Source organism: Pavona decussata, unplaced genomic scaffold (assembly GCF_977016875.1).
Source record: "Pavona decussata unplaced genomic scaffold, jaPavDecu1.1 SCAFFOLD_59, whole genome shotgun sequence".
Lineage (NCBI taxonomy): Eukaryota > Metazoa > Cnidaria > Anthozoa > Scleractinia > Agariciidae > Pavona > Pavona decussata.
The window spans coordinates 89,257-116,897 of record NW_028145481.1 but is presented as its reverse complement, the minus strand read 5'-3'; the positions used below and the strand labels follow the sequence as shown (position 1 = coordinate 116,897).

At 37.5% G+C, this 27,641-nt stretch overlaps 1 protein-coding gene across 4 annotated transcripts; it reads right to left on the bottom strand.

Moving 5' to 3' along the window:
- Positions 1-542: 542 nt before the first annotated feature.
- On the bottom strand, positions 543-27,641 carry LOC146479255 (myelin regulatory factor-like). Of its 4 annotated transcripts, none has more exons than XM_085110904.1 (29): positions 27,204-27,641; positions 26,994-27,069; positions 23,993-24,081; positions 22,479-22,524; positions 21,308-21,408; positions 20,379-20,496; positions 19,756-19,868; positions 19,137-19,299; positions 18,563-18,656; positions 18,251-18,307; positions 17,490-17,540; positions 17,016-17,092; positions 16,444-16,500; positions 15,036-15,089; positions 14,123-14,213; positions 13,165-13,245; positions 12,269-12,388; positions 11,206-11,379; positions 10,847-10,903; positions 10,612-10,665; positions 10,349-10,467; positions 9,385-9,478; positions 8,614-8,711; positions 7,875-8,191; positions 6,620-6,790; positions 5,787-5,865; positions 5,103-5,174; positions 4,553-4,652; positions 543-3,452 (listed from the first exon to the last, which is right to left on the bottom strand). In XM_085110904.1, exons 1-29 carry the CDS (start codon positions 27,241-27,243, stop codon positions 3,270-3,272), a joined length of 2,946 nt encoding a protein of 981 aa, XP_084967030.1. In that variant the 5' UTR covers positions 27,244-27,641; the 3' UTR covers positions 543-3,269. The 4 variants fall into 4 exon arrangements, with proteins under 4 accessions (XP_084967030.1, XP_084967031.1, XP_084967028.1 ...); XM_085110905.1 differs by having other exon boundaries at positions 19,756-19,865; XM_085110902.1 differs by having other exon boundaries at positions 19,137-19,302; positions 27,204-27,637.

The window sequence follows — 27,641 nt, the reverse complement described above, 5'->3', positions numbered from 1 at the left end:
ACAGCTGTACAATTGGACATCTTTGCTGATTAATAATATGAATTTCTACTAAAAGTTGTCTATTTGTCCCATTTTTCTCGAAAATTGATATAGTGCCCACATTTAGACCGTCAGTAAACGCCGTTATAAGAGGACTTTCAAGGCGCTTTCCAAAGTGGAGACTTAAAACAAACCCATCGATCTAAGGACGTAGCATTGACAAAAACGCATCAAAACTAATATGCTTTCTTAGATCATTTTAGTGTGAATCAAAAGAACGAGCAAGATTGCCTAAGGAATTGTACGAAATGAAAGTTTTACTGCTGATAGCAAGTAAAAAGAAAAAGCTATAAGAAAAAAATAAAGTTCAGGATGCAAAAATGGTAGGTTACTGAAACAAGCTCGCGTGCACTGTACTGTTCCCAGGCCGACACTTAGAAATATTGTTTTCTTAAGATTCAATAAAATAAGAAGCAATTAATGAAAATGAAGAGACCCTCCCAGACCGTAAACAAACTCACACAGCCCCTCTACCAACAAAATCCACTCTTGGTTGGCTTGAATACAAATTCATAAAACACACTTTATTTTCAATTCTCGTTCTGTACAATTCGTCTACTTAATTCAAAATAATTTATCTCAAATACATTGAGGCATCATATTTACAAATTGTAATTCGCGGTAAATTTCACCGAATTCATTCAAATCTCCTAAAATAGATACAAATTTTCTTGACAAATCTGGTGCATCAGAATTTTGATTATTACATAATGAAATACTACATCACATTCTTCCCAGACTTCTCACCATAATTTTCATAGCGTGGAGACTGGGCCTAGCAATTGATGCAATCAAAGTTGAAGCCGTTTTCAAAATAACGTGAAAGACTGCTTTCTTGGCAGCTGCCAATCAATTGAATAACGACTCTGAATGACAATATGATTGACAGCCCTAGAAAGCCAATTAATGGTCGCTGTTGGCAATCCTTGTTTCAGCTAATATTCAAAACTGCTTCCATTTTCAAGTCCATTACAAACTTACGGTATTCTTAATATACGAATGACATTGTAAAACGCATGCTAAAACTAGTTTTCTTGTAGGTGAAAAATCCCGTATGACCCCCTTTCAGCTTTCTATCTCAATTAACCGATTCAGATCATATTCAACTTACAGAATGACTCTTCTTCACTGTCTCTCTAGGATTTATGCATTCAAACACTGTTTGAGCCAAACAATCTAAATAGACCAAATCCAAAACTGGTTTGACTAAACCAGTTCACAAGCCATATTTGGGATCAACTCTCAAGAGAACACACTTTGCCTCGAATAGGACAATAAAAAACAAAGCTGAAACGGGTTTTATGAAACACAAAACATATTAACTACATTTAAAATGAATGTCATTGGTATGTTTTCTACTAAATTACAAAATCTTGGGATGATCACGCAATCTAGGTTAGTCTTATTGATGATCACGCGATCTAGGTTAGTCTTATTGATGATCACGCGATCTAGGTTAGTCTTATTGATAGTCACGCGATCTAGGTTAGTCTTATTGATGGTCACGCGATCTAAGCTAGTCTTATTGATGGTCACGCGATCTAGCTTAGTCTTATTGATGGTCAGGCACACACGGTGTGACATTGCGGTAACATCGGGCGCGTTTCATTGTGTGTTCACAGCAGATACTACCCAACTGTTATACTTCGGAAATGTGTCACGCAATTTCTGGGGTGATCACACAGTGTGTCTCGCGCGCAAAATTCGGTGCTTTGATGCACTCAACGTAGCACCGTGTGTCGCGGCTTTAACTTGTACGTAATACACGAAAGAGGTCGTTCCTAGTCTTTTTTTTTACACGAGACACGTTTTTGTCGCTATGTAAAGTTCTACAATAAAATTCAGAAGCTTTCGCTGCTAAAATGAATGTAAACAACATGATTAACCTATAAGGTCTACTATGGTCTCTCTAATGCTTCTTCCTGGCGTTCAGATAGCGGGGAGCCACGCGAAGAAAACTTGGGCGACCCGAACCGTTTGCAAACATCTTACATGCTTAACTGAGAGTAGAAAAGAACGAACAACAGAGCAATGCTTCCAGCCCTAAAAAACAATGCAGCTGCAGGTCATAAGGATCCAGTGAAAATAGAGCTTTTAAACGGTACAGATCCACTGAAAAAATTGCGATGCAAGTGAATTTTAAGGCAAGAGGACTGGAGAGATAAAGGCGAGTTGTTTCGCCCCTCTCCTCCAGTCACTTCTCGTATTTTCCCCGCCTTTATTAGTCGCACGAATTTCTTCGCGTCGCTCACCACTATCTGAAACACGTGGAACAGGCTGGTCTACCTTCTTTAAAGTTCTAGAGTAAAATTCTAGAAGTCTTCGTTGCTAAATATATGTAAACAACTTATCTTTGAGTAACTCACAAGGTCTACTATAGTCTATGTCTATAACGCGTCTACTTTCTTTAAGTAAGGTTCTACAATATGATGTTAGAAACCTTTGTTGTTAAAATATACCTAAACAAAATGGAGACTTATAAGGTCCATTCATATTTTATTCTTATCCAAGGGGAACATCACGAAAAAAGTACGACAATACCATGTCACAAATCGATGAAATACAAAAAGGGATTTATAAAATCCAGCTTTTTGTTCGCTACGACCTGCATCACAGTCCAATGGCATTGCTCAAAAGTATACTAAGAAATTATAATTTTACGTGGCTCAAATGGAGGTCCTGTCTCTAATTTGGGGAAGGATAAAAACCCGCTGAGGATGTAAACAAACCCTGGCCGTGAGCATTCTCAGCGCCAGCACGTGGTTGACTTGACGCGATTAGCTTGAAGGCCTTCAGAGCGAATGAGACCACAAAATTGTATAATTGTATAAGCCTGACTACTTAACCAAGTGCCAAACCTCACAGACTAACACTACTTGAAGAACCAATAAAATTGTAAGTGAGCCAAAACTGTAAGCGACTGGTAACAATCGTGTGTAACAAGAAAACAAAGCGACTTGAAATCATCTCACTGAATATGTTTTAGACAGGACCGAGTGCCGTCAACGAAAACGCGAACAATCACATACCGACGGGCTGGATGAAAACGCAATATCGCATTTTCCTTGTCCCCTTTAACAGTTTCACTGAAAAAACTCCAAACAACAAGAAGCGCAAAGTTTGTCTAAGGCTCGAGTTTCCATTCATAATCCACCGGAGGCACGCATATTCTTATATTGAAGCCGGAACTTCATGATTAAATGACTATCCTACCTAAACAACTGCAGTTATTAATTACTACACTTGCGTATAAAATGAAAATAGAAGTCTTGAATTTGAGGACGGCTGACCTTGGGCGTGGTCTGACACGTGGCATTGCTCAGGCTTTGCGAGTTGACCAACCGGAAATGGAACATGCTCTGATAATAGTAAGCCACCGGAAGTTGCCATCTATGGTTCTTCTTCCACGTGTCCTTGGGAGATAAGCAATAACCCCAACATAAATTATTTTCGTAAGTTAACGGGGGAATGTCATAGCCTGCGTAGCTGGCGGTTTGTTCGCGTGGGGTCAAGAGTTTTGGCGACGGAGCCGCCTCCTCCTCATTCCTCCGCCGCTTTGACAGCCCGCGAACAAAACTGCCAGGTACGCAGGCTAGCACTGTCACGGAAATTTTACTGTATTTCGTTAAAAGATGCTCAAATATTTGACAAAGAATCTTCAGTAGTTCTCTAAAACAAAATTGTCCTTATTCACGAAACTGAGCACCAGGAGAAAATGTTCAAGTGACTTCTTCAAGGAAGAACAAACTTTACTCATTTTTTCAGTTTCAAATACACAAGAACTTGAAAAAATTGGCCAGTTGTAATCCATTTCCATCCCCGTCATCACAACTAAAGATAATCAATGGTAGTTTCCGCGCAAACTATAGTGCCATTGTTGACAAAACTGAACATTATTTTAACGTTACCATCAACACAATTACATTTTTTAGGTATTCATAGCGACGATAAAACAGGTGGGTGACAGTTTCCTGACAAGTCAAACCGTGATGTTGGGCCTGTTCCAAACGTCGCGCTACTGCCGTGCCGAACTAAATTCAAGAATTTAATTCGATTTTAAAACAGCAGTAGCGCGACGTTTGAAACCATTTAGTTCGGCAGGCTGCTTTAAGTTCGGAACGACCATTTAGCGCGGCAGTAGCACCGCAGTAGCGCGACTTGGTTTCAAACGGCGTGCTATTGCCGTGCCGAACTAAATTCATAAATTATTTTAATATATTTTGGGTTAATTTTGTCGTTTTCTATATTTTAAATATTTTAGAATTTGGCGCGACTGAATTAAATTCGACGTTTGAAACCACTGCCGAGCTTCTGCCGTGCAACTAAGTTCGGCACGGCAGTAGCACGACGTTGGGAACAGGCCTTAGTCTATTAAACGTTTCAGTCTGTAGATAGAATTCTAAATGTGTGAGCATTCAAATGAAAGCTCCTTAACTGTACATTCCTATGCCACTGTTTTCTTGTCCAGTTTCAGACTTATGCTCTCCTGAGCGAGAGGGCAAACGGCATTTACCTGTTTTAGAGAAGTATCAAACACTGGCTGTTTTTTCTGCTCTGGGCAGTCATACTTGAAACTGTTGGAACACAGCAACACCAACGAACTGGATGTAGAACTGTAAATTACAAAAGAAAAGAAAACACGCTCGAGTTATGACATTAGTTAGAAATTCAAAGAGAATTCAGAAAAAAGAGAGGAAGAAATGGGTGGGTTTTAACGAGGGAGACATCTAACAGTCTTTTACGGCTGACAAACCTGTGGCCGTCAGATTCCGGATCGATTTGGAATTTGGAAACGTGGTTTTTGAGGAGAGGGGAAAACAGGATCGGAGTACCCAGATAAAAACCTCTCAGAGCAAGAACGAGAACCAACAACAAACTCAACCCACATATGATGCCGAGTCCGGGAATCAAACCCGGGCCACATTTGTGTAAGGCGAGTGCTCTCACCACTGCGCCCTCCCTGCTCCCCCAATACAGTCATTTTATTAAAGGAAAATGACAAAACAAAACAAAACAAAAACCAATATCAATAATGCCTTTACTTAACGAAAGAGAGTTCTTACTTGATTTCAAGTGTGATGGGTTGAAATGGCAAATATGGGCTAAACGGAATATAATGTGATGAGTTTTGAGAGCTGAAAAGGAAAAAGAAAAACATAAACACACAAGTCAATTTTATTCAACTCACACAAATACGTTTATAGAAATGTTAGATTAATTTCTTTTTTTAATTTAAATTACACATAACAGTATAATAAAATAGTATCCATAGCAAAAATCAGTAATAATCCACAATCGTTATTAAAGATAGACAGAGTGAAAAGTAAAAAGTGAAAAACGACAAGAAGGAAGAATTTAAATACAATGTTAATTGGGTGGAGTTTGGGACACCCAAATAGTTTGTAGAACTAATCGAGTAGATGACCTAAAGTAAACAAAGTTCAGTAAAGGAACATAGTAGTGAATAACAATTTAGATAAAAGGTATTACTTGGTAAACTACTAAAGAATTAATTATATTACTGTACTAATTAAGAATTAATAATTTTATTGTAACCATCAATCATAGAATTCTTTATAGTTTGACAAAATCTAGACGATATCAAGAACACATGCTGCCTCAATTCAAAGACAATTTGTTACTGAACTGCTATAGAACACGTTATCTAAATATCACGTGTAATGGCATCCGCTTAGCACGTGAACAGCTTATGGTAAGCAATCGATTTTCACGTGACATTCACTGACCTGCAGTTATTGCACTTTATAATGTAGTTGTGCTCTAAGATGCGAAGTTCTGGATAACCGGATTGGCTGACTGAGGCACCTGAAAAAACATTACAAATTCGGGATTGGGTTAAAATGGTGATAAAAAGAGGCTACGCGGAAAAGCCATATTCACTACGGCGACACACGTAAATGAAAAACAACTTATTGAGGCTGTGAGTAAAAACGGCAAGTGTGACCATTCAAATGAAAGCTACTGAGCAGTACTTTCCTGTGGTGCTGTTTATTATGCTGTACAAGGTGGTTCTAACTTTTGAGTCTGTGGATGAAATCCTAAAGTGTGACCATTCAGTCTGTGGATGAAATCCTAACGTGTGACCATTCAAATGAAAGCTACTGAGCAGTACTTTCCTGTGGTGCTGTTTATTATGCTGTACAAGGTGGTTCTAACTTTTGAGTCTGTGGATGAAATCCTAAAGTGTGACCATTCAAATGAAAGCTACTGAGCAGCACTTTCCTGTGGTGCGGTTTATTATGCTGTACAGAGGTGCTTTTAACTTTGTCCGTGAATAAAACACTCAAATAAAAGTTGTTGAACAGTACTTTGAAGAGGCACTGAGTTTTCCTTCCTTCCTTCCTTCCTTCTTCTTCTTCTTTTTTCTTTAATGAAGCGTAGTAACAACTTCCAGTTTTGAACTTTAACTCTCCCGTTACGGGAGTTTACTTTAGGGGTAAAAATTACACCCTTCTTTGCAATAGCTAAACCATCCAACGACTCCCCAAAATCCTTGTTTCCATTCACACTTCTATTTCCTCCACGTTGAATGTACCAGCCAACAAAAGGAAACACTTACTAGGTAATTTCGGTTTATCGTAATACACATCTATCCCTTGAAGCAGCTCGATTGGGTGGTCTGTGCTCTTCTGACTACAGCACAGGCTGACCGGCGTCCCTTCCTCAGCTGGTACTTGTTCGTCAACTGGAGTCATGAGATGCCTTACTGGGGGGGCCGCTGATGAATTTACTGTGAGTAGAAGACGACTTTAAATCAATAAATCAATGCTGACTACAATTACACTGCTCGTAAATCACCATCCAAAAGCCTAGTTTATTTTGCGCATTTTAGTACAAAGCACTTAACAAAGCCGTAATTTTTTAGAAACGAATTGACAACTTAAAGCGACTATGTCACCTCAGGCGCATGCGAGGAGAAGCACTCTGAAACCGTTGGCCCAACTTTTTCAAATACCGTCGGAGTGTTCAGGAAGCTGTTTTTATCTGTTTGAATCACGTTCGTCTTTGAAAGGTTAGCTGAATTTTTTATTTACAAAGTAACGTTCTTTAGTAATTACAGAAGCTGTTTGTTGCGATATTTTTTAAAGCTTTTGCAATGGCGGTAAGCAAAAATCTCGTGACGAGTTGAATACAAATTAGTCTCAACTGGACTTTACTGCGTGTGCGCCTTAGCTGACATAGTCCCTTCAAATTACATTACAAAATTTAAAAATAAAATTATGCTAAAAATAATTCTGAATCCAAATAATGAAACCTAACCAAAGTGGATCATTTTAAGAAGCAATACAACACTTTTTAATCTTGGCATGTTTTTCACGGCTCGTGACAAAGTTGAAACCACAGTATCCATGAACTAAGGAATGCAATATTTTAGTCTAATAAATAAATAAATAAATAAATAAATAAATAAATAAATAAATAAATAAATAAATAAATAAATAAATAAATAATTGCTGTTGTCTTTTCCAGTTCAGTGTAAATACACGGTTTTTAGATGTTTTTGGTGCCTCATTCTACTCTAGTTTTCCATTACAGTTTGTAGGTTTAAGCTTCAGAGTACTTTAAAAGTAAGCAGTATTTAGTAGTATTTATTTCTTCATTTCTTATATTTTCGCGTTCATACTTTGAACAAACTTATTTTGGCGCTTAGGCGCAACTTGGGTAAACAAACTACTGACTGATTGGTTGGTTGATTGATAATTGAATTTGATAAGAACTAGTTTCCCTTGACATGTTCTGAAAAATATTTCCTATCTCGTGCGTAAAGAGTGAACACCTATTTCGCGAACTTGTTAAAAGCTGGAAAGGCTTACCGTTTGTTGGTGGTTTTAAGCTTGGTAAGAATGGACCAACAAGTGTCGCAGGCGAAGTTTTGCCAGTCTTGTGTCGTGCCCTACTCTTCTTTGTTGGTTTAAAAACGAAAGATGAGCTTGAAGACGTTGATTTCCTTTGTGGTCCCGAGGTGGACAAATTTAAGAGCGATGATTCACGAGTTGTGATAATGTTAGAGCCATTGGAGCCAACAGTGGGAAGTAGTTGGCCTGTTAATGTTTGCCTGTTCTCACTGTCCTTTAGTGGCAAATCATCGTCTTGAATTTCCAAAACGTAAATGATTGCCATTCCGCCAATGCTGTAAAAATTTAATAGAAAAACACAATGTTACACAAACAATTGTGAATTTGTAGAATGGTTTTTCAAGTTTGCTCGAGACTGTAGCACTGATTCCATTTCTCCCCGGCCATTTGGCACCGACGCGTTTGCACTGCAATCTCGGGTTAAATGCTGCTAACATTTAACAATTATCCTGCGATATCGCCTCATACTTGACTACGGAGGGTGAATACTCAGTGCACCATGACCAGTGGACATTGGACAGTGTTACAATGTGTTGAATAATGATGGATGACAGTTGCAAGTTTTCTCGCGTTTATGAACAACATTTTTTCCTGTTACTCGCCGCAATCCCCTGTTTTCCCGTGTTTGGTAACAAGCGCATGCGCCGGTTATAAGAAAAGTGCTCTTATCTTTAATTAAATTAAGGTAAACCCTTACCTAAGAATCATGACAACAACAAGAATGACGATAAGAAACTGCATGAACTTCGGCGAGCACCAGCCTTGCTCGTCATATACTTCACCTTGGTGTGGCCTCTGTTTAGAGAGAAATACATGGCTTGTTTGTAGATAACATGATTGAACTTCCTCCAATATAACTAAATGTGAATACGAATTGTGCGCTATTAGATCCATAGGAACAGCTTTGTATATTAATAGGTAGATTACCGTAAGCTAGTGTTGGCACGCAATGTTATCAATAGAGAGATTTACATTATACGTTTACGGCAAACGGCAGAATTGACCACGTGACCAGGTTTATCATTCATTTGCCGCTCGCTGTTTTCAGTTTACTATAAAAATAAGCGAAAAAACGGAACGACGTTTCGGTGTCATCCTGGCACCATTATCAAGTAAAGGATGCAACAGTAAAATTTAGTAGTTTGACGTAAGCATAAAAGGCCACGTCCTAGTTGTCCAAAGAGTGGATAACTTTATTCAGCGGATAAGTTGCTATCCAGCGGACAAAATGTATTGGTTGGAGTAGATTTTATCCGCTGGATAGCGATTTATCCACTGGATAGACTTATACGCTCTTGGAACAACCGGGTCTTGAACTGTTTTGCACTATTCTCGTCTATGTATTTATTTTTCTAAGAACAACGGGGCACAGGCCATGATTTGGAACAATTTACATAAGCCCACTCCTCCCCTCCCAACCTCCTCTGGAATAAGCTTTGGAAGGTTGATTGGTATGACCAAAACTTACACAGGCACAATGATGATGATGATGGTGGCAGTGGTGGTGGTGATGACATTTCTTACGGCGTTCTTGGTTCTGTTTTTTGCTGCTTATCGATGCTCTGAAATAAAATGAAACCCATGTCGTGATTCTAAACAAGATTATCTGAAGTTTTTGGGGTGAAAGCGGCAACAGCTGGACTTACACTCGACTACACATGCAAAAAGCGCTCTTTTCAAGTGACTTTTGTCTGTTTGATTTTTGTTGGTCCAAAAAAACCCGTAAGCATGCGTTAAACGATCACACCTAACAAATAAACTATTTTCGAACTATAATCAGAAGCAGAACTCACAGAAATCGTGACTTTGCTTACTATTAAAATGCTTTTACACGATTACCACCGCTTACAAGTTTTTGCTTTCACTGCTGTTGGTTTACGGGGTTATTTAGTACGGTCGGAGCAATACTAATTTTTCAATTGATCCGATACGAGGGCGTTATTTGCAGATATTTGGCAATTTTTTTTTATCAATCGATATTGTAACGTCATTCAAGCGATATTTTAGCGTCTACCAACATTTTTCAGCCAAACCCCAGTGACAAGGATACCAGTTACTTTGAAACGATAAATGTTCACCCTTATAATTTGCTTTTGGTCATGATCGGTCACGTGACTATTATGGTTCTGGGACCCGTTTTTCGAAAGTCCCGGTAACTTACCGGGCCCGATAAGTATATTTTTAAATGTTTTTTTCGCCGATTACATAGTGATTGAAGACATGGTACTTGACCAATGTTTTCACAGAGTTATACGATTTTAAAATTTAGTATTCAAAGCTAACAAAAATTGACTTCTGTTAAGAAACATTTTTCAACAAAGACACTTATCAGGCCCGGTAAGATATCAGGACTTTCAAGAAACGGGCCCCTGGTTTGATAATAACTACAAATCTGTGCAATAAACTGTCTTGAGAGACAACGAATAGCTCACCTGAACGAGCTGCCACGAGACAAACTCAAACTGCTGAACGTGCTCACAGTATCACAGCGTCGCCTTTGAAATTTTTGGTTGACTGTTTCAAGTTCGTTAATTCTCACTTGTAGATTGTCCTACAGGAGTTACAAAAGAAAAAATAAGGAACAAGACAAAAAAATAAAATGGGAGTTCTTACTGTTCTCTCTCAAACAGAATCATAACTTCGACTGCATTGCCTTTTTCAAATTTCACACTTTCATACAGTCGCAACTACTTACAGTGAGTTTAACAAGCTCTTTCACTGCCCCTACGCCCTCCATGAATATTCTTTCCTGTTTGTTAAAAAAGAACAACAACAATAAATAGCAATATCATGACCACAATGTTTGACATGCTGGTAAATATCTGGGCAATGTGGTATCTGTTGTAATATTATAGGAAGTATCCTTTCTCTCTTTCCTTTCCTTCTTTATTTCTCAGTTTATTTTAGTGTTTCACAAATTCAAAACTCACCTTGTTGACAACTAAAAATCCTTCTATAGTTTTTCCATCTGAAAAAACCAAGTCATCCTGCAACAATCAAACGAAAACAAAAAAGTGAGTCCACTTCAACACAGAGAGTATCTAAGGGTGCATTCGATTGACCCTATTCTGGAATAGGAATACATAATTTCAAGAAATCCCTCATAAGAGGTTTTTGGAGTTACTGGAATACAAAATGGCTCTTAAATTATCGTGTATCGCCAAAAGTTTGTGGATACATCTTTCCAAATAATTTACCTAACATGTGAAATCTAACAGCTAATCCACTTTAATACTCTTACTCCGGAATACGGTCAATGGAAGACTTTACATATGTACATCGCACTCACCGACTCCTTTACAGCTTCCGGTAGGACCTCTTTTACTTCCTGTGCCAACACTCCCGTGTCCTCCTCCACACAGTCATCAGTTGTTAAGCCTGCATGTTCGAGGTATTCCCGACTGTAGCGATATCTGTACAGCTTCATTTTGGACACATTACGAAGCTGTTCTCTTGAGTCCACCTAAATGGCACAAATCAATATTTCAATCAAATACACGTGGTTTAACTTTTCACTAGCTGGCCAATCAGGGCCAAAGGTCTCAGCTCAAATTTGTAGTGCATATACTGTAGTTTAAAATACATTTCGGGTTAAAAATTTTCAAACCAGTTTAATTTTTCTTTTTCTTTTTGCAGTATTCATTACCATAATCCGAGACAAAAAGAAATATAAAATCAGGCTGGTTTGAAAATTTTTAAACCAAAAACAAAGAAAGAAAGAAAGAAATTAAACCACAACACATACACAGGCCTCGCCAAAGTTTGTAAAAAAAAAAACAATTCATACTAGCTACAGCAAACTATTCTAAGCCATTTTCGTACAAAAAAAAAAAGATAACCAAATTGAAAAACAAAACCTTGACATGATTATTTTTATGTTTTAAATGATAGAAACACGTTAACAAAATACAAGGAAGCTGGCAAAAAACTTGAGACACTTTTTATATCAGTACAGTTAACTTTCACCTTGCGGACACCTCACCATTATGGACACCCCGATAATACAAACAGCAGCTAAATCCCCGGCAAAATAGAACACAGATGCTTGACTAAAATAAATTCCCGCTAATACAGACTCTTGCTATTAAGGACACTAACTTGCGGTCCCGAGGGTGTCCACAATAAAGGAAGGTGACTGTACTACGCGCTACAAACAATGCTAGTAGCATACAAAGGTGTGGGATTTCTGCATTTTTGAGAGGATATAGCTGACGGAAATCTCCAGAAAGAACATTCCATTTTTTAATATCTAGCCATTTTAATCAAGAAAATGAACGAGACAAGCCAGGAAATAATGCAAGCTGTAGTATATCCCTTTGAAATTGAGATTCATGATTGATAAAAATACACACCTCTTGTATGCTTTCTTTGACTCTTATATCAGAAGGATGAACAAGCCGTCCCGTCACCTTCAAGTTGCCGTGCACTGACAACGCCTCCTCGGGTTTGTCAGTATTTACACCAACACGACCCTAAAATGATGAAAAAGTAAACAACATAGCATTAAAGAAGTAAGGTATTGTTTCATTATGCAAAACATTTGCTTAATGTGATCCAACTTGTCTCAAAATGCCATTGCAAGACAAGTTTAACAAAATTCTGCATGGTATTAGATACACAACACAAGTTGAAAATATTGCACAGCAAAACACCATCTAAACTCAGTCCGTCTCCTAAAGAAGACTTTAAAGGGGAAGTACACAAGATTTCGTGTCATTTTCCTCCAAAACACTTTCTTTATTCACATCAGAAACTTAAAAATAATCGTCCAAGTTTGTTATAAATTACCACTCCAGTGTATTTCAACTGCCAATGAGTGTTTCTGGCCATAGATGAACTGAGTCAGAAAAGATTGTAATTCGAAAAAAAATGGGCTTAACTGTTCTCAAGGTATCGTATTTTCATTTCCAATTTATTATTCTGTAACTAAGAAGCAGGTATTGTTGCATCATTTTCACCAAAGACAGTCCACGTTCGCTGGTAGTTTCCCTTAATTTCTAGGTTTTATGTCTAGGTTTAGTCATCACTTATTTCTCTGGGAGGGAACCTAAGTTTTACAAGCCCCATGGCTTGTATTAGGTTCCCTCACCACTTCTTTTCTATCTCTTGTACTTTAATCAATGTAACTCTGTAATCATTTGTAATCATTGTAACTTAATTGTGTGTGGCAAAAAATTAAACTAATTAAACTAAATAAATAAAATTTAATCAACACCATGCAGTTAAATGTGGTGATCAGTTTTCATACCATTCGAAAAACAGAGTCTGTAGTTTGCCCTCTGGACCAAACAACTTCCATGTCATTCTCAAACTGGCCTGGATTAGATGCCTACAAAACCAAAGTGTGTAAGAAAAAGAAGACCAGTCAATATCAATTGCAAAAGTCTTTGAGAGTTGAAAACACTGCTGGTAATTATTCATAGTTTGCAGAGCATGAAATAACTAGAGCCACAGTCTACTGGATTGGATGCTATTTCACTCTCAAATTTTAATTGAAGATCTACATTATACATGTACATGATATGAAATTCAAATTTTTAGGTTTTCTATCTTTTTACAATTTTGGTGGATAAAAAATTCGAAAGAACAAAATAATATTCATTGGCCAAAATTTGTTCAACTTTAAAAATTACTTTGATTAAGATTTCAATAAATTATTCTCCTCAAATGAAAACAGTCTTAAGGGCGATTTAGACGGTACGATTTTGCCTACGATTTGTCGCATGCGACACGCTTATGCCATGCCTACAACACAAATCACGTCGTGTAAATCAACCTACAACATCCTTACGACAGACGCACGCTATCAATCGTAGCTAAAGGCAATGTTGAGTGGCGAGAGTTGTGTGCGATTTTTACATGACGCAAGCAGCGCGCGCTCTAGAAATCGCATGCGACAGTCGTAAGAGAAAATTGTACCATCTAAATCGCCCTTTATGTTCTTTTTAGCAAAAAAGTAAATGTTTACAAATTAAACAATTAATGATTATTTAGTAAAATGCATAATTTGATATGAAGTCATAGAAAGTTAAATCCAATTGAATTTCATTCTTAATTTCAATTTTTTTTTTAATTTTGTCAAATTAAATCTGACATGATTATCACCCAGCTTCTGTCTTTGACGGATGTTAAAATAATACAAAATACAGTACATTGCATCTTAAACCATCACATGAATACCAAAAACAAAATTATTATTAACTCACCCGAACAATTATCCTTTCTGACACATTAGCGCAGACCAAATATTCCTTGTTCTTTGTGTGAGCATAAACCGCAACAACAAGCAAAAAATATCTGCAAATACGGATAATGTTACATCAGTATAAAATACCTTATGAACCCAATATTGTCATGTTGCGATTGTTAGGTTTTGTAAGGTGGATGCAGTCTTACTAAAAGAGCACAGTGCATGTGTAGGTATACAAATTATCGTCAAATGGAGTCTTTTTCTGGTTAAGCTTTGTCACATTTCTTGTCATGCTTGCATCAGAAAAACAATCAGGTCACGGAAATCTAAAAGTAAGTTAAACTTTTCTATACCCAGCTGTTTGAAAAAGAAATAACAATAATAATTCAAGAAAAAATTAAGACGATGATATGACGTCACATCACATGACAATCTTGGATCCAACATCTTGGATTTCTTGATATCTTCCAAAACTGCACATCAAAATCGTCCAAATTGGTTCAAAATTAATCAGAACCAATAAATAAGAATAAAAATGGCATAAAAATGTAAAAGTTATGAGAATAAACAAAAATCCAAATTTTGACAAATAGGCTGTCAAAATCTTGCTGCCATGGAAACATCAAGTTATGTGACCAATCAATCAAAAGTCACAAAGTTTGGTGGTGTTTGCTTTTATATTTTATGCTGGTATTCAGTCAGCCTGGACACATTTTTGCCCACCCCCCCCCCCCCCCCCCCAAGAAAACCACTTTCTGTGGGAGGGATATGACTATTCTTTGGAACAACCCATGAGCTCATGAAAAATTCCCTCAGATGATGCCAACTGGAAAGTGATTTCCTAACAAAAGGAGGGGGTGTGGCAAAGCGGGCGGGGTGGAGGTCTCCCAGACTGGCCCACTGAATCTGACACCAGATATCAGGATTACCTCTGGTCAGGATTCGGTTTTCCTTTCTTTCTCATGTTGTTAGCTGTCGTCTCACTGCAAGAGACAATCAAAATTACAAGTGAAGTTAGCCAACCTAATAGATGACTTTTTCAGACCTGTGTCAATAACATACTTGCTATGCCACCAAACTAAAGTTTATTTTATTAGCAACTCTTTGTAAGCAGTCAACAACACAAGATATGTCTTAGAAGACACATATCATTAGTCTGCACAATAGGCCATTTTACAGTTGTGTGCTTAGTGACCTGGTCTTGGATTAAAAGCGAGGCTGGAGGTGACCTTGTTTCGATACAAACCTCACTGCTTTTCATATGTAAATGCAAACTAGTTAGCATAAGAACAGTATGATCTACATATGAAAAGCAGTGAGGTTTGTATCAAAACAAGGTCACCCCCAGCCTCGCTTCCAATCCAAGACCAGGTCACTAAGCACACAACTGTAAAATGGGCAATTGTACAATTTTGAAAAGTTGAAGGGTTGGCAAACAATCATATCACATAAAGTAGGGAGGAGGACCATTGAAATTGTCAAGTGCCCCCAATTGTTCCTACAGATAACCATTTCCCTTCAAAGCATCTATGCCCTTTTTTGAAATCAAGCAATCTTCCTATGAGGAAGTATATTATGCATTCACAGTTTTAAGGACTAAATCACTATGATAGTATAGGCCGGGGTGCTTTTCAGATAGTTATTGAAAATTGGTGACTGAGATCTAGAATGAGGAATAAGAACTTCAAATCAAGATCCAGAAATCAGGAATGTAAATAAGAGACTGGGAATCAGGACCTGAAAACTGGGGTTAGAAAATACACTTAGCAACTGTAGATCAGAGAGCATGGCAAATTTGAAGCTCTTCAAAAACACCACTGGTTTAAGCTCTAAATTATGGATTGGGTTTACTTTAAATTCTTACTTTGGGGATGGGTTGGGTAGATAGCCTTAGTAAGTCCTCTTGTCCTCTTACCCCCCATTGGCAAATTTATGAAATAAATAAAAATTAATAGCAGGTAAGCCTTCTTAAACAGGAAGTTCCGGTTTAAAAGGGGCCTGGCCAGGCCATTCTCACCTTCAGTTGTCAATCAACCACCAGAGCGTAGGCAACTGACAAACAACATGTCTTTTTCTTCAACTTTCACCAATAAAATGGGCTTAGTTTTCAGAATAACCCTTGTTAAACAAATAAGAACTTGATATCTTATATTGCTGTGGTGATATGATAAAATTTTGACGCATATTTTTCAGAGGAGTCAACAACTTTTTACAACTGAACAACGTCTTAATTTGAATCTCACGCTCACAAAAGTGTGAAATGAAGGAGGGGCTTGATCTTTTATAGCAGAACTTCTTGTTTAAGAGCTTAATGCTAAACCAAATGTGACACAACACCTAAAATGTAGCCTTCCAACTGTGATCTTTGCTTGCTCTTTGGGAGAAATCTGAAATCTGAAATAAATTGAAACATTTGTAAACAATTGAGCAATGGAATAAATGAGATGGTTATGTTTTAAGCCTGAAAATAGATGAGAATGATGTATTATCCAGTGAGTGAAATTTATTCCATTGCATATATGCCACTCATAGGTATTCAAATCCTAGCAGTACGCAGGATGTTTGTCCCATGAACCTAGTTTAATGGTCTTAGTTTCTACAAGTCTCCTGAAGCTCAGTGGTAGAGCATCCGAATTAGTAATCGGAAGGTCTAAGGTTTGCCTCCTGCATGTTGTCATTCAGTTATTATTATTCATTACACTAAATGTATTTATATCACACCGACTAGTGGTTCTATTTGCATTTGGAACTTAGATTTCCTTTAATTCTGAGTATGCCTGTGTCACTGACTAAATAATACATAATTCTCATTTGTAAACACGTAATATTGAAGGAAAATGATTGGTTAATATCCTCCATTTTTTGTGCTAAACGGAGATGATTACAGACACACAAACAATACCACTTACTGTAGAGGCTCATAGTGTCGCTTGCTTCTGTCTGCTTGAGACTGTTCTACGCCAATTTTACTAGCTTGAGATTCCATCTAGATCAACAAAACATATTTAATATACTGTACACACACACACACACACAAAAAAAAAACAGACTGCATAAAGCAGGGTTGTCATTAGAAGGCGGGACCCGGGTACCAGTACCAGGATACACAATAGTCAGTGCCTGCCTACTTTCAAACTGAACATAAAGAAACTCACTTCAAGTGTAATTTTCTTCCCAGCTACTCTCCTATAGGGGCCCCCCTACTTCAAAACTTAGTGAAACCCCTGATAAAGCAATCTTTGCAAATCCTTTCCAGTCTCTGCATGAGGATCAAAGTGTAAGAGCCTGGGTGTGTATCAAGAGACTGCTGAACCAAAATATGCAATAAGACACCATGGAACAACAACACTTTATTGAAGAAACTTTTAAAAATGACTACATACCTTTATTCCATAAAGGTGCAAACAGAATTTTTCAATGCGTTTTAATTCACTCTGTTTTAAGAGAAAAAATCAATAAATGTAAGAGGAGTAAAAGATGATATTGCAATATTAGCTTATATTTTAAAGCGACTGTAGTATTGAGCTGTTGGTGGCCCACACATTCACTTCATCATAACACTTAACTTAGTTATCAATGAATATATTGCACCAATGGAGATCAGACTAAAAATATGCCTAAAAACATAACTTGGTACTCCAACATGATTACTGTCCAGTGTCCCTTAACAATAACTCCAGGAATTAAATGCTGCTACATTAAGTTAAAATCATGGTAACTATCATGCCCCTATTGATGATGGCTTTTATCACCACCACCACCATCATCATCATCATCATCATCATCATCACCATCATCACCATCATCATCATTTACATCATCACTATCGTCATCGACATGGTCATGGTCATCCTCATCATTGTATGCAGGATGTTTGTCCCATGAACCTAGTTTAATGGCCTTAGCTCCCACGTGTCTCCTGTAGCTCAGCGGTAGGGCATCTGAACTAGTAATCGGAAGGTCTTAGGTTCGACACCTGACTCAGCGATAGGATCACTTGGATTTCCTTTTTCCAAGTATGCCTGTGTCACTCACTGAATAATACATCATTCTCATCATTGTTTTTATTGCTACCTGCCACCCATGTGACAGTATGATGATACACTAAAAAAAAACTGTAAGTTGATCGTAAGAGCTGACATACCTCTACTTGAACATACTTAGGTGATTGTTCAGACTGGAGGCTCATATAGGCAGTAACCTGGACATAACAATAATTACCAAAATTAAAAGTCTTCACAGAGCAAAACGATTAACTACATTACACTCTGTTCAGCCTTGGAGTAATCCTTCAAAGTACTAAATCTTTTGAGAGAATTACCATGATTTCTTTAAATAAGTAGAAAAACTTGACACACTCTTGGCCTAGTCGGTACATATTGCTAGAGCTCAACATGGTTTCAGCAGTGAGAATTAAATAGTTACATGTATTCTAACTATTCATATGGAACTGTACCTGAAGGTGATTCTTCTTTTGACAGACAAAGGCCTCATCTGCAAATGAGTAGTTGAAGCCTTTGTCGGCATCCACTCTGAACTGAGGAGGAGGTCTGAATGAAGGCAGTAAATAAATGACAACAAAACATGAAAATGCTAGAATCAGAAAACATGCCATTGGTTTATAAGTAAAAAAGACAGCAAAGATGGGATAGATCATCAAGAAATAGATGCCTCTTCCTATAACCAAGTTCAACGTCCGTACTGTAAGTTACGGACCAAGTTTTTTCCTGTTGATTTATAACCCACGTATGATAAATGAATGGGAAAAAAGGAGGATCGGATCGGTAACTTACAGAATGGACTGAGAAAATGAGGTTAGTAAGATATTTATCATATCTCAGAGGTTAATTGGGCGCACCGGAAAGCAGGCCATACAGTGAAATACAGCCTGCAAAATTGACCAACCACACCGCACATACTTAAACTGAGAGATATAATAAACTAAGATACTTACAAGATAGTCACTGTCATTTCATGTATTTTTTAGTTGCTTATTATCTTGATGATTGAGGTTATATGAGGAAACTTACATTATTTGAGAAGCACCATCATACAGGTTGCAGCATTCATCAGGTTTGAATGGCATCCATTTTAGACATTGATATGAGTTTTCTGGATCAGGTGTGGCTGGGATGGGCTGAGGGTCGGGAGAGTCCACACTTTCGGAACTGCTACAGTCCACACAGTAATCATCTACTACAAGGAACATGAAAAAAATTGGACAAGGCACTGTAACATAACTAGTTTACAAACTCACACAGTGCATTTTGAAAAAAAATAAGATTCAAATCAAGTATCTGACAAGGGTCACTTACTTTTGTGGGGCCAAGTGTAAACTTACATTTTGTACTGGTTGTTCACCAGAAAAATGTCTCATTGTTATGGGAAATTAAACATGATTGCCACTGTCTCTAAAGTTGAGCACAAACTACATCCTTGGCACTTTTTAACTGGTGTTCCTACATTATTGTAGTTCAATAATGTCAGTTTCTGGTATTTTATTCATGATTTGATTCACACTCATAAAGAAGCTTATTAAGTAGCAAATGTGAATGGAAAGGACATAGACTGTACTGGCTGGACTTTTCTGACAGAGAATTTAATGAAACCATTCTCAAGGAATATCTTTCACAAAAGATCAGTTAATACCTGACTCTGATTTCAAAGATCCAAGTCTGAGGGTTGACAGGCCATTTGTGGTTAAAGTTTCACTGCACTCAGAGGACCTCTTTCTTTTCCGTTTGGGTTCAGCGGAAACACTGCTATTACAAAGAAATATTTCAAATATAAAGACATGCAGAATTCAGTCACCCAAATTTGTAGAGTGTCTGGCCAGCATAAAGATTCAACTTTAGATTTTCAGGGTTACCTATATGCTTTTTTACACCCTTAAAATTCTTCATTTATTTCTTTCCTTTGAAAGCTGTTAGCTGAACACTGGATTTTGTACAGCAAATGACTTCACAAGTGACATGTTAAACGCGCTTGCTTCTTAACCTCATCTGGGGTGGGGAGGGGGGGGGGGGATCTGCCCGTGCTGACTTTGATACGTGCCCTTTGGTACTGTCAATCTGACAAAATGATAATGATAACATGCAAACATCACTATTCAGGTTTTTTTTTTAAGTATTTGATTAGGAGGGACCAAATTTAACTTAGTAGGGACCACACATGGTAGATTTGCTCTCACCCTTTTGTATACAGTGTGTCCCTGCTCTAACAAAAACCCTGACTAATCAAGATTGAACAGGTTGTATTTTCATGTCATGTACCTAAGTGACTGGGACAGTAATTCTCTGGAATTATGACTGAAAGCTTCACCCTGCTGCAGCTGCACTCCTGCAGAATGTGCCACTGATGATTCACCTGCCATGCTGTCTGCCAAAAACACTAAATAAACAAGAAAATGTGTATAATAGTAGCACTTGTAGGTGAATTACAATATGTTTGTAAACTAACAGGAGAAAAAACAAAACCTTGCATGCATGTAATACAACTAAAAGCCTAAAAAACTGGGTTAAAATATTTCCTACATGTAATTTTCTACATGCAATGAGGTAACCAAAATCATAGTGTAAAAGCAGCCATAACATAAATTCATGTATAATTATTAATATTAATTTGCATGGCTAATTACTTGGTGATGTAATGGGCCATTGCTAGAATAAATCTGACTGTTTCTAAACCTATTTAAAATGTGACACATGGGCAGTGCAAAGCTGGTATTATTATGCAAGTCATAACTTTGACACTGAGAGTGCATGAGGGTAGGAGGTGATGCAAACATGTTGAGGAGTTAAACATCGTCAAGCAGCAGAAAAACGTTCCTGTGGTGCTATTTATTATTCTGTACAAAGTGGGTCTAACTTTTGAGTCTGTGGATGAAATCCTAAAGTGTGACTGTTCAAATGAAAGCTTCTGAGCAGTACTTTCCTGTGGTGCTGTTTATTATGCTGTACAAGGTGGTTCTAACTTTTGAGTCTGTGGAAAGTAAAGTGTGGTCATTCAAATGAGCAGCACTTTCCTGTGGTGCTATTTATGATGCTGTACAAGGTCAAGGTGGTTCTAACTCTGCCAATGAAATACTTACGGTAAATGTAACAATCCAAATAAAAGCTAGGTTTGAACGTTTTGACATTTTTAAATTTGATCTTAGACAAGGCCAAATGTTATATATATTGAACTAAACTCTGAATCTTACCTTGGTCTCCATCTGGAGAGTCAGGGCCATCTGAATCTGGTGGTGTAAGCGGTGAATTTTTCCTCCGATGATGTCCTCCATAATTAGGAATGTCTATTGGACTGCAAACAAAGTAAAATAAATAAATAAATAAATAACGATTGTGCTCCTAGGTCAAAGACAATGCCCATTAATTAATTTTTCAACAAATCAATATTATTCTCGTCTGTAATTAATACTGAGTAACTTGTAAAGATTACATTTTCACGAATTTTACTCAATGGCACTCGACAAGGACAAAAACAACCTGTATCAAACAGTCACCCGCGGAGAATGGTTAAGTGAACACCAAATATGGGTTGACTACTCAAGGTTGCACTGAGTACACATCGAACACAATAAAAACATCATTTTGTATAATTATATCCCATTTTGCTCACTGAACTTACACGTGTGTACAGTTAACGCACAACAGGGCTTACAAAATTACTTACACTTGGTTAAGAAATTGCAAATGTTCAATAAAGTGGTACGCGTATAACAAAGAATGATATGGTATAAAAACAAACTAATAAAAAATTTACACCTAGATCCTACATATCTTAGTATAATTGCAGGTCATTAGAAATTCAATTACCTGGCAGCCCTGCTTTGTTGTCACATTTGAATGGTTCCCTTTTACAAAATGACCTTTTAATACAGGTACAGGTCAAGACAATAGAAACAGCTTGTTGGGACTTAGTAAAGGGTGACCACAACGACTTACATTGTACAATGTACATGTTATATTGTTAGTAATAAAGGGACATTATTTTCAAGACTTTGACAACTGACCACTTAATAGAGGGTGACCACTTGATACGGTGCTACTTAATACAGGTTTGATTGTACATGTACTGTAGTACAGTGTATGATACGAATTAATAGTAGAAGCACTGGATAGCAGGGTTTCTTTGTTTTGGCAAAATGCAGGACACTGCATGCCAAATCCATACAACGCCTATAACTTTTTGAATGTCTGCCATGACAGCAACTGCAAGCTAATTGTCTGTGGAATCAGTGTTAACCCTAAACAGTGTTGTGGTATGCTTAGACCACTGCTGAACACTATACATTGTAGAGGAAGGATTAACCCTAACAACTGTGTCAGGTGCTTTTGACATAAAACCTGCCAGGCAGCTGATCCACTTACAGTCCAACAGATATAACTTGTCCATCAGAAGAATACGTGAGGTTTCCTGTTTGAAAGGAAAGATGCCTATAAATTGGTTGCCATGGTAACAAGGTCAATGAACACTAACCGACCAGATAAAAAGTTTTGCTAGATAAATTTCTGAAAAAGTCTGACCAGACGTTTCAAGGGATTTGCTCAAATATTAAAAAAGTTGATAGTCAGGTTCAAATTTGCTGCGGGCAGAATCCCCCCTACCTGTCTAGATAGGGTTAACAGTCAGGGCTCAGTTGTTCAATTCCCTAATTAATTAAAACTAACTTAAACTATCACAAGATTAAGCCTAATCATGGATTAAATTCCTTAATCACAAGTTGACTAATCATAGGTTAACTAATCCTGATTTAAGGTCAATAATAAGCTTCAATTATGTCACAAATCATCAGCAACATTCAAAATGGCTTCCAAGGGAACAAACACACGAAAAGAAAACTTTCCACCATCGGGAATTGCTGTGTAAATGTGGGTACATATCACAGTCCTCAGCAGTGACATTGGGGTAACAATATTGTTAGGTCTTCCCAAGAAGTTAGAGACAACTGAAGGTGGTCAGCGATTAATTTGAATGATTCTGGTCTCCTCCAAAGTGATACCTTGCACAGAGTTCTTTGATTGTAAAGTCCATGGCTTCTTCAAAATTTCCCCACCACAATTTAGTCATTTTCCTAGCTGTTTGTCAATTACTTTTCGTTTTATTGTATTTATCACTTTTTTGTTATGTTAAGTCCTATTGCTTCCTATTGTAAATTGTACTAAGTGGCAAATGAACAATAATAAAACCATCAACAGAGAAAATTGCCTTTGTTTTCAGCTCTCATCCACACTGACACAACCACACAACAAGTCCACCATTTTGTGTCACTTTAAATTAGTCTTAATCCCCCGATTATAACCCTGATTTTAATCATGATTCAGTGATAATTGGCTTTGAGGAAGAAACTAATCAGGATTCAAGTTTAACCACAGATTAGATATTTAATCGTGGATCAGGGCTTATCAGGGTTTTGAATAACTGGGCCCAGATGATTTTACTTCAATGGAGCTACTTTTAGTAAGCTTAGTTGATCAATTTAAAAGACTGTTCACACAAAACAACAGGATAAACTAAGTACTGCTAGGTACTGCAGAATGAGACCTCAATTGCACTGATTTGTGCACGATTTGGCTGTCCCAAAATCAAGAGCTAAATTAAAGCTGTAATGGAACTCTATTAAGGAACAATCTCCCCAAAGGAACTTACAAATAGAGAACAGCTAATAATTTGACCGGTCAACGTGACCGGCCATACAAAAGTTTGACCAGTCAAAACCCCAATCAGGCCGGACATTGCAGAGAGTGCCCTTCAGATTTTGACGTCCAATATGTTTATCACTACACCACAGTGTACACAGCCTTCGACTGATCAACTTAGCCAGTCAACTCAGCGAGTGAAAACTGAGAATGTTGTTGCATAATTTAAGGTGCTCATACTTTACCATTGTAATTTAAAGGAAAAAGGTGCTCCTGATTAGGTATGTCATCTGTTCCAAATCCAAAATTAAATTGTCCTGTGGCATCAATACCGCTAAAAAACAAGAAATCAACAACTATTAAAAATAAAACAACAAACAAAGAAATACTTTGTTTTCTCTATTTTACTGTTTTTTATTTTATTTTATTTATTATTAATTTTGTGCATGGTTAAAAGGCTGATGAAAGAATGCAAAAATTGAAGGGCGTGGGCAAAACACACCTACAGTGGTTTTTAGATCACTTTTTGCTGTTCAGCCCAGTTTCGCTGGACTTTTTTTGCACATGGCATTCAATTCCTTTAAAAAGTACTTAAGGTTGGTTATGCCCCAAGTCCTTTAATTTATATTCACAAAAAAAAAAAAATGCAAGGATATTCTACAACACAAAGGTAAGATAAATTACCAGCAGTTCATGTATTTTGTTATGAGATATGCACAATGTATAAAAGAGTCGAAATACGAGCCTAAGTGGCCCACACAGCCGGAACTTAAAGTTTCTGTAGCATGAAGCCACTAGGAGTATTGCTACTCCCCCCTGGATGAGATGCTAGTCCATCGCAGGGTTACCCTGGGCAGCAGTATGTCGCCGGTACCCATTTATACACCTGGGTGAAGAGAGACAATGTGGAGCAAAGTTTATTGTCAAGGAAACAACACAGCAAAGAAGAGACCAACCTGGCCTCGAACCACCGGGGCGTTTTTGAAGTTTTAAATTTTTGCGTTCAAAGGCCATTTATCTCAAAGCCATAACTTTTCTTATTCATAATAAATGGTATACATACATGGACATTGAGTTTGTAGTCTTGGATCTGGAGAAAATGTCGTTTTGCTTTAGGGGTTAAAGGGTTAAACCTAAACTTGATTCTTGAGGCAATGCTCAAAAGCCCACCAAAGAAATTCATAATTTACTGCATTCTCTGTTGAATAAAATTCTATAGAAAGTATTATACCAGAGTACAGAGAAAATCATTATGCTTCCTGGATAAGCAAAATTACACTGACAGTCGCATATTTTATTTTGACATCAAAGAAAGGTTGTTGAGGTTGAAATTTGCTCTGACCAGCTTTTATGATCTTTTGTCTCAGATAAAATAGAGTTTCTAATATTCCTCAAGCCTTCATGATCTGATTATAAGTTGCCAAAGGTCAGGTGAACTCTGTGACATAAAAGTTAAGCTTGGTTGTAATTAACACGTAACAATTTGTTGGACCAAATTAAAACCAAATCACAAACTGTTCAATCAGTAACATTGCAACAAATGTAGCATGACGAAAAGTGGATGACGCGAAAATACTTCTCAAAACATTTAAATAAGTCCAAGCTTAGTCATTTAAAACTTCGTGATTTAATTGGATGAAATTTAACACCATATGACAAAAACAAAATAAACACGCGACCTCTACGATTCTTTCACTCAAGTGCTCGAGTGTAAACGTTCGTTATCTCAGCAATTTCAAGCCATTTCCGTTTTATTTGTCAATTTCAACAGCTCCAAAAACGTTCATTACTAAATAGAAATCACGCTAACTTATTGACGAGGAAAAGCAATTCAGAAATCATTAAGATTCAATATAATCCCTCTCAAAACGCTTTCATAACAAGGTCTTGCATAAACCTCCATAACAATGGTAAAAACAACCACGGTTTTGCATAATCGCGTAAAAACAATGTACCTTTGTAAACATTTTGAGAGCATAATTGCAAAGTTTCGAAGATAATTATTAACTTATTTCTGTTTATATAAAACTTTCCGTGGTCAAAGTCTGACAACATTTTAGAAAAACCAAGGAAACACTGGCGAGAAACAAAAAAAAAAAAAACGAAATTATCCAAACAAAGATTCAAGAAGATTGGTCAAGATTGGATGATCAAAAAATTTATAAGCCTAAATTGAATTGAAAAAGCGCCGATTGTTGTTCAGTTCAAACAAACTCCAAGGAATGTTTCCTCACATAAAAGTGTTTACCTATGCTTTGAATAAGCTTACTCTTCAACAAGCAATAAACCAAAAATTCAAGTTAGGTTTTCTAAGTTCGTGGTTAGTGTACGCTTTGACAGCACCTTGCTTGTACCGAACAGTCAGTCAAAAAACAAACTTGACCTTTGTGCACAGTCAATGTCGGGCCCTGAAGCACGATAATGGGGTTGATAATAACTTGCACTAGCAGGGTTAATCGCTATGTAGAAACAAATAAATTGAAGTAAACTTTCGATGGATCGCTATAAGGTAAAACAATAAAACCTGCAATATCGCAACTCAGATAAATGTCTCTTCAATTGCAAGCTTAATTTAATAATTTTAGCAACACCCACCCACACTACCAGAGCAATTTTTCTCACCTCGAAATAATCGTGTCGAGACCAGACTACTCGAAACTTGAGACTACTTGTTGGTTGACCGTATGGCATAACATTTGCGCGATCAAGAGATTGGCGAATAATCATAAATGGCATATATATAGCTTCGTAGCTTGCCCGTCATAACAAATCATACACTGATGAAATTGCTTTCTTACTTTGCGAAGTTCATCTGGGTTTGCGAGAAAAACTATCTCCCGTCAACTCGCTTTAGTTGAATATTGGCATTGTGGCTTTTTCCTGTTCCGCAAACGCGCAAATGAATTTACGAAAGGCCTTTGCACGCAGTGAGCTTAAACTTAACATAAGTTATGATTAAACTTAAGGTTAAAGTTCTGGCTAAACGAAAGGCTGTTTTCACGCTGTTTGAAGGAATTTACCAGCAATTAAGCTTACAATAGAGGCAACTTAAATTTTATAACGCTCGCTGTGTGTTTATGTATCAAGTTTTCTTTTAAGCTTATTGATGTCAAAGGGGAAGGCATGCCCGGACTAGTGAACTTTTTAGACGGGGCAGAAGGATTGCATTTCCTTGCTGAATGCGTAAGTTAAAATCTGCTATGATTAATTGTTCGGTAGGATTTCGCAAGAAATTAATCAGCTCACCCATCGGGGTTGCCCACAACGTCAGGACACAGATACTCTTCCAAGCAAACGAAGTTCAAGGCATCGTGATCTAGTTCTGCAAATGCAAAAGCAGTAAAGGCAACTCAGGATTTGCGGCCAACGAGGTGTACCATTACAAACGCAGACCTCACTATTTAGTTACACTAGCGCTTCGATCGTCGACGAAATTCAACATTCTGTCTTACATACCCAATGTGGAATGTAAATTAGGATCTTCCGAGTGATTCATAACTCCGTATAGACTCGGTTCCTCGAATCCAAGGTTAGTTGTCTAGAGTTTACGCTACAAAGATTCGCAAGACATCCTTTACATTTGACTGAAGCCCCGTTCCGCTTAGCTTAGAAGCGCCAACACTTGAAAAGGGCCGCTGACAGCTGAGCACGTGACATCACTCCAAGTTACACATGCAGTGCTTCGTCATTGCCCACTCAAATTACTCTCCACACTCATCAGATTTATGTTCGCCAACGCGAAAATGGTTGCCTTGCGATTGCGAACAGGCTTTTTTCACACAGTGCGATCGAGAAATCTCTGTTCGTAATGTCAAAATTTCTCAAACGGGACAACTTTCCCAGGCGATTTACATTGCACTGAGGGTACTCTTCAAGTTCTTCAAACCATTTGCA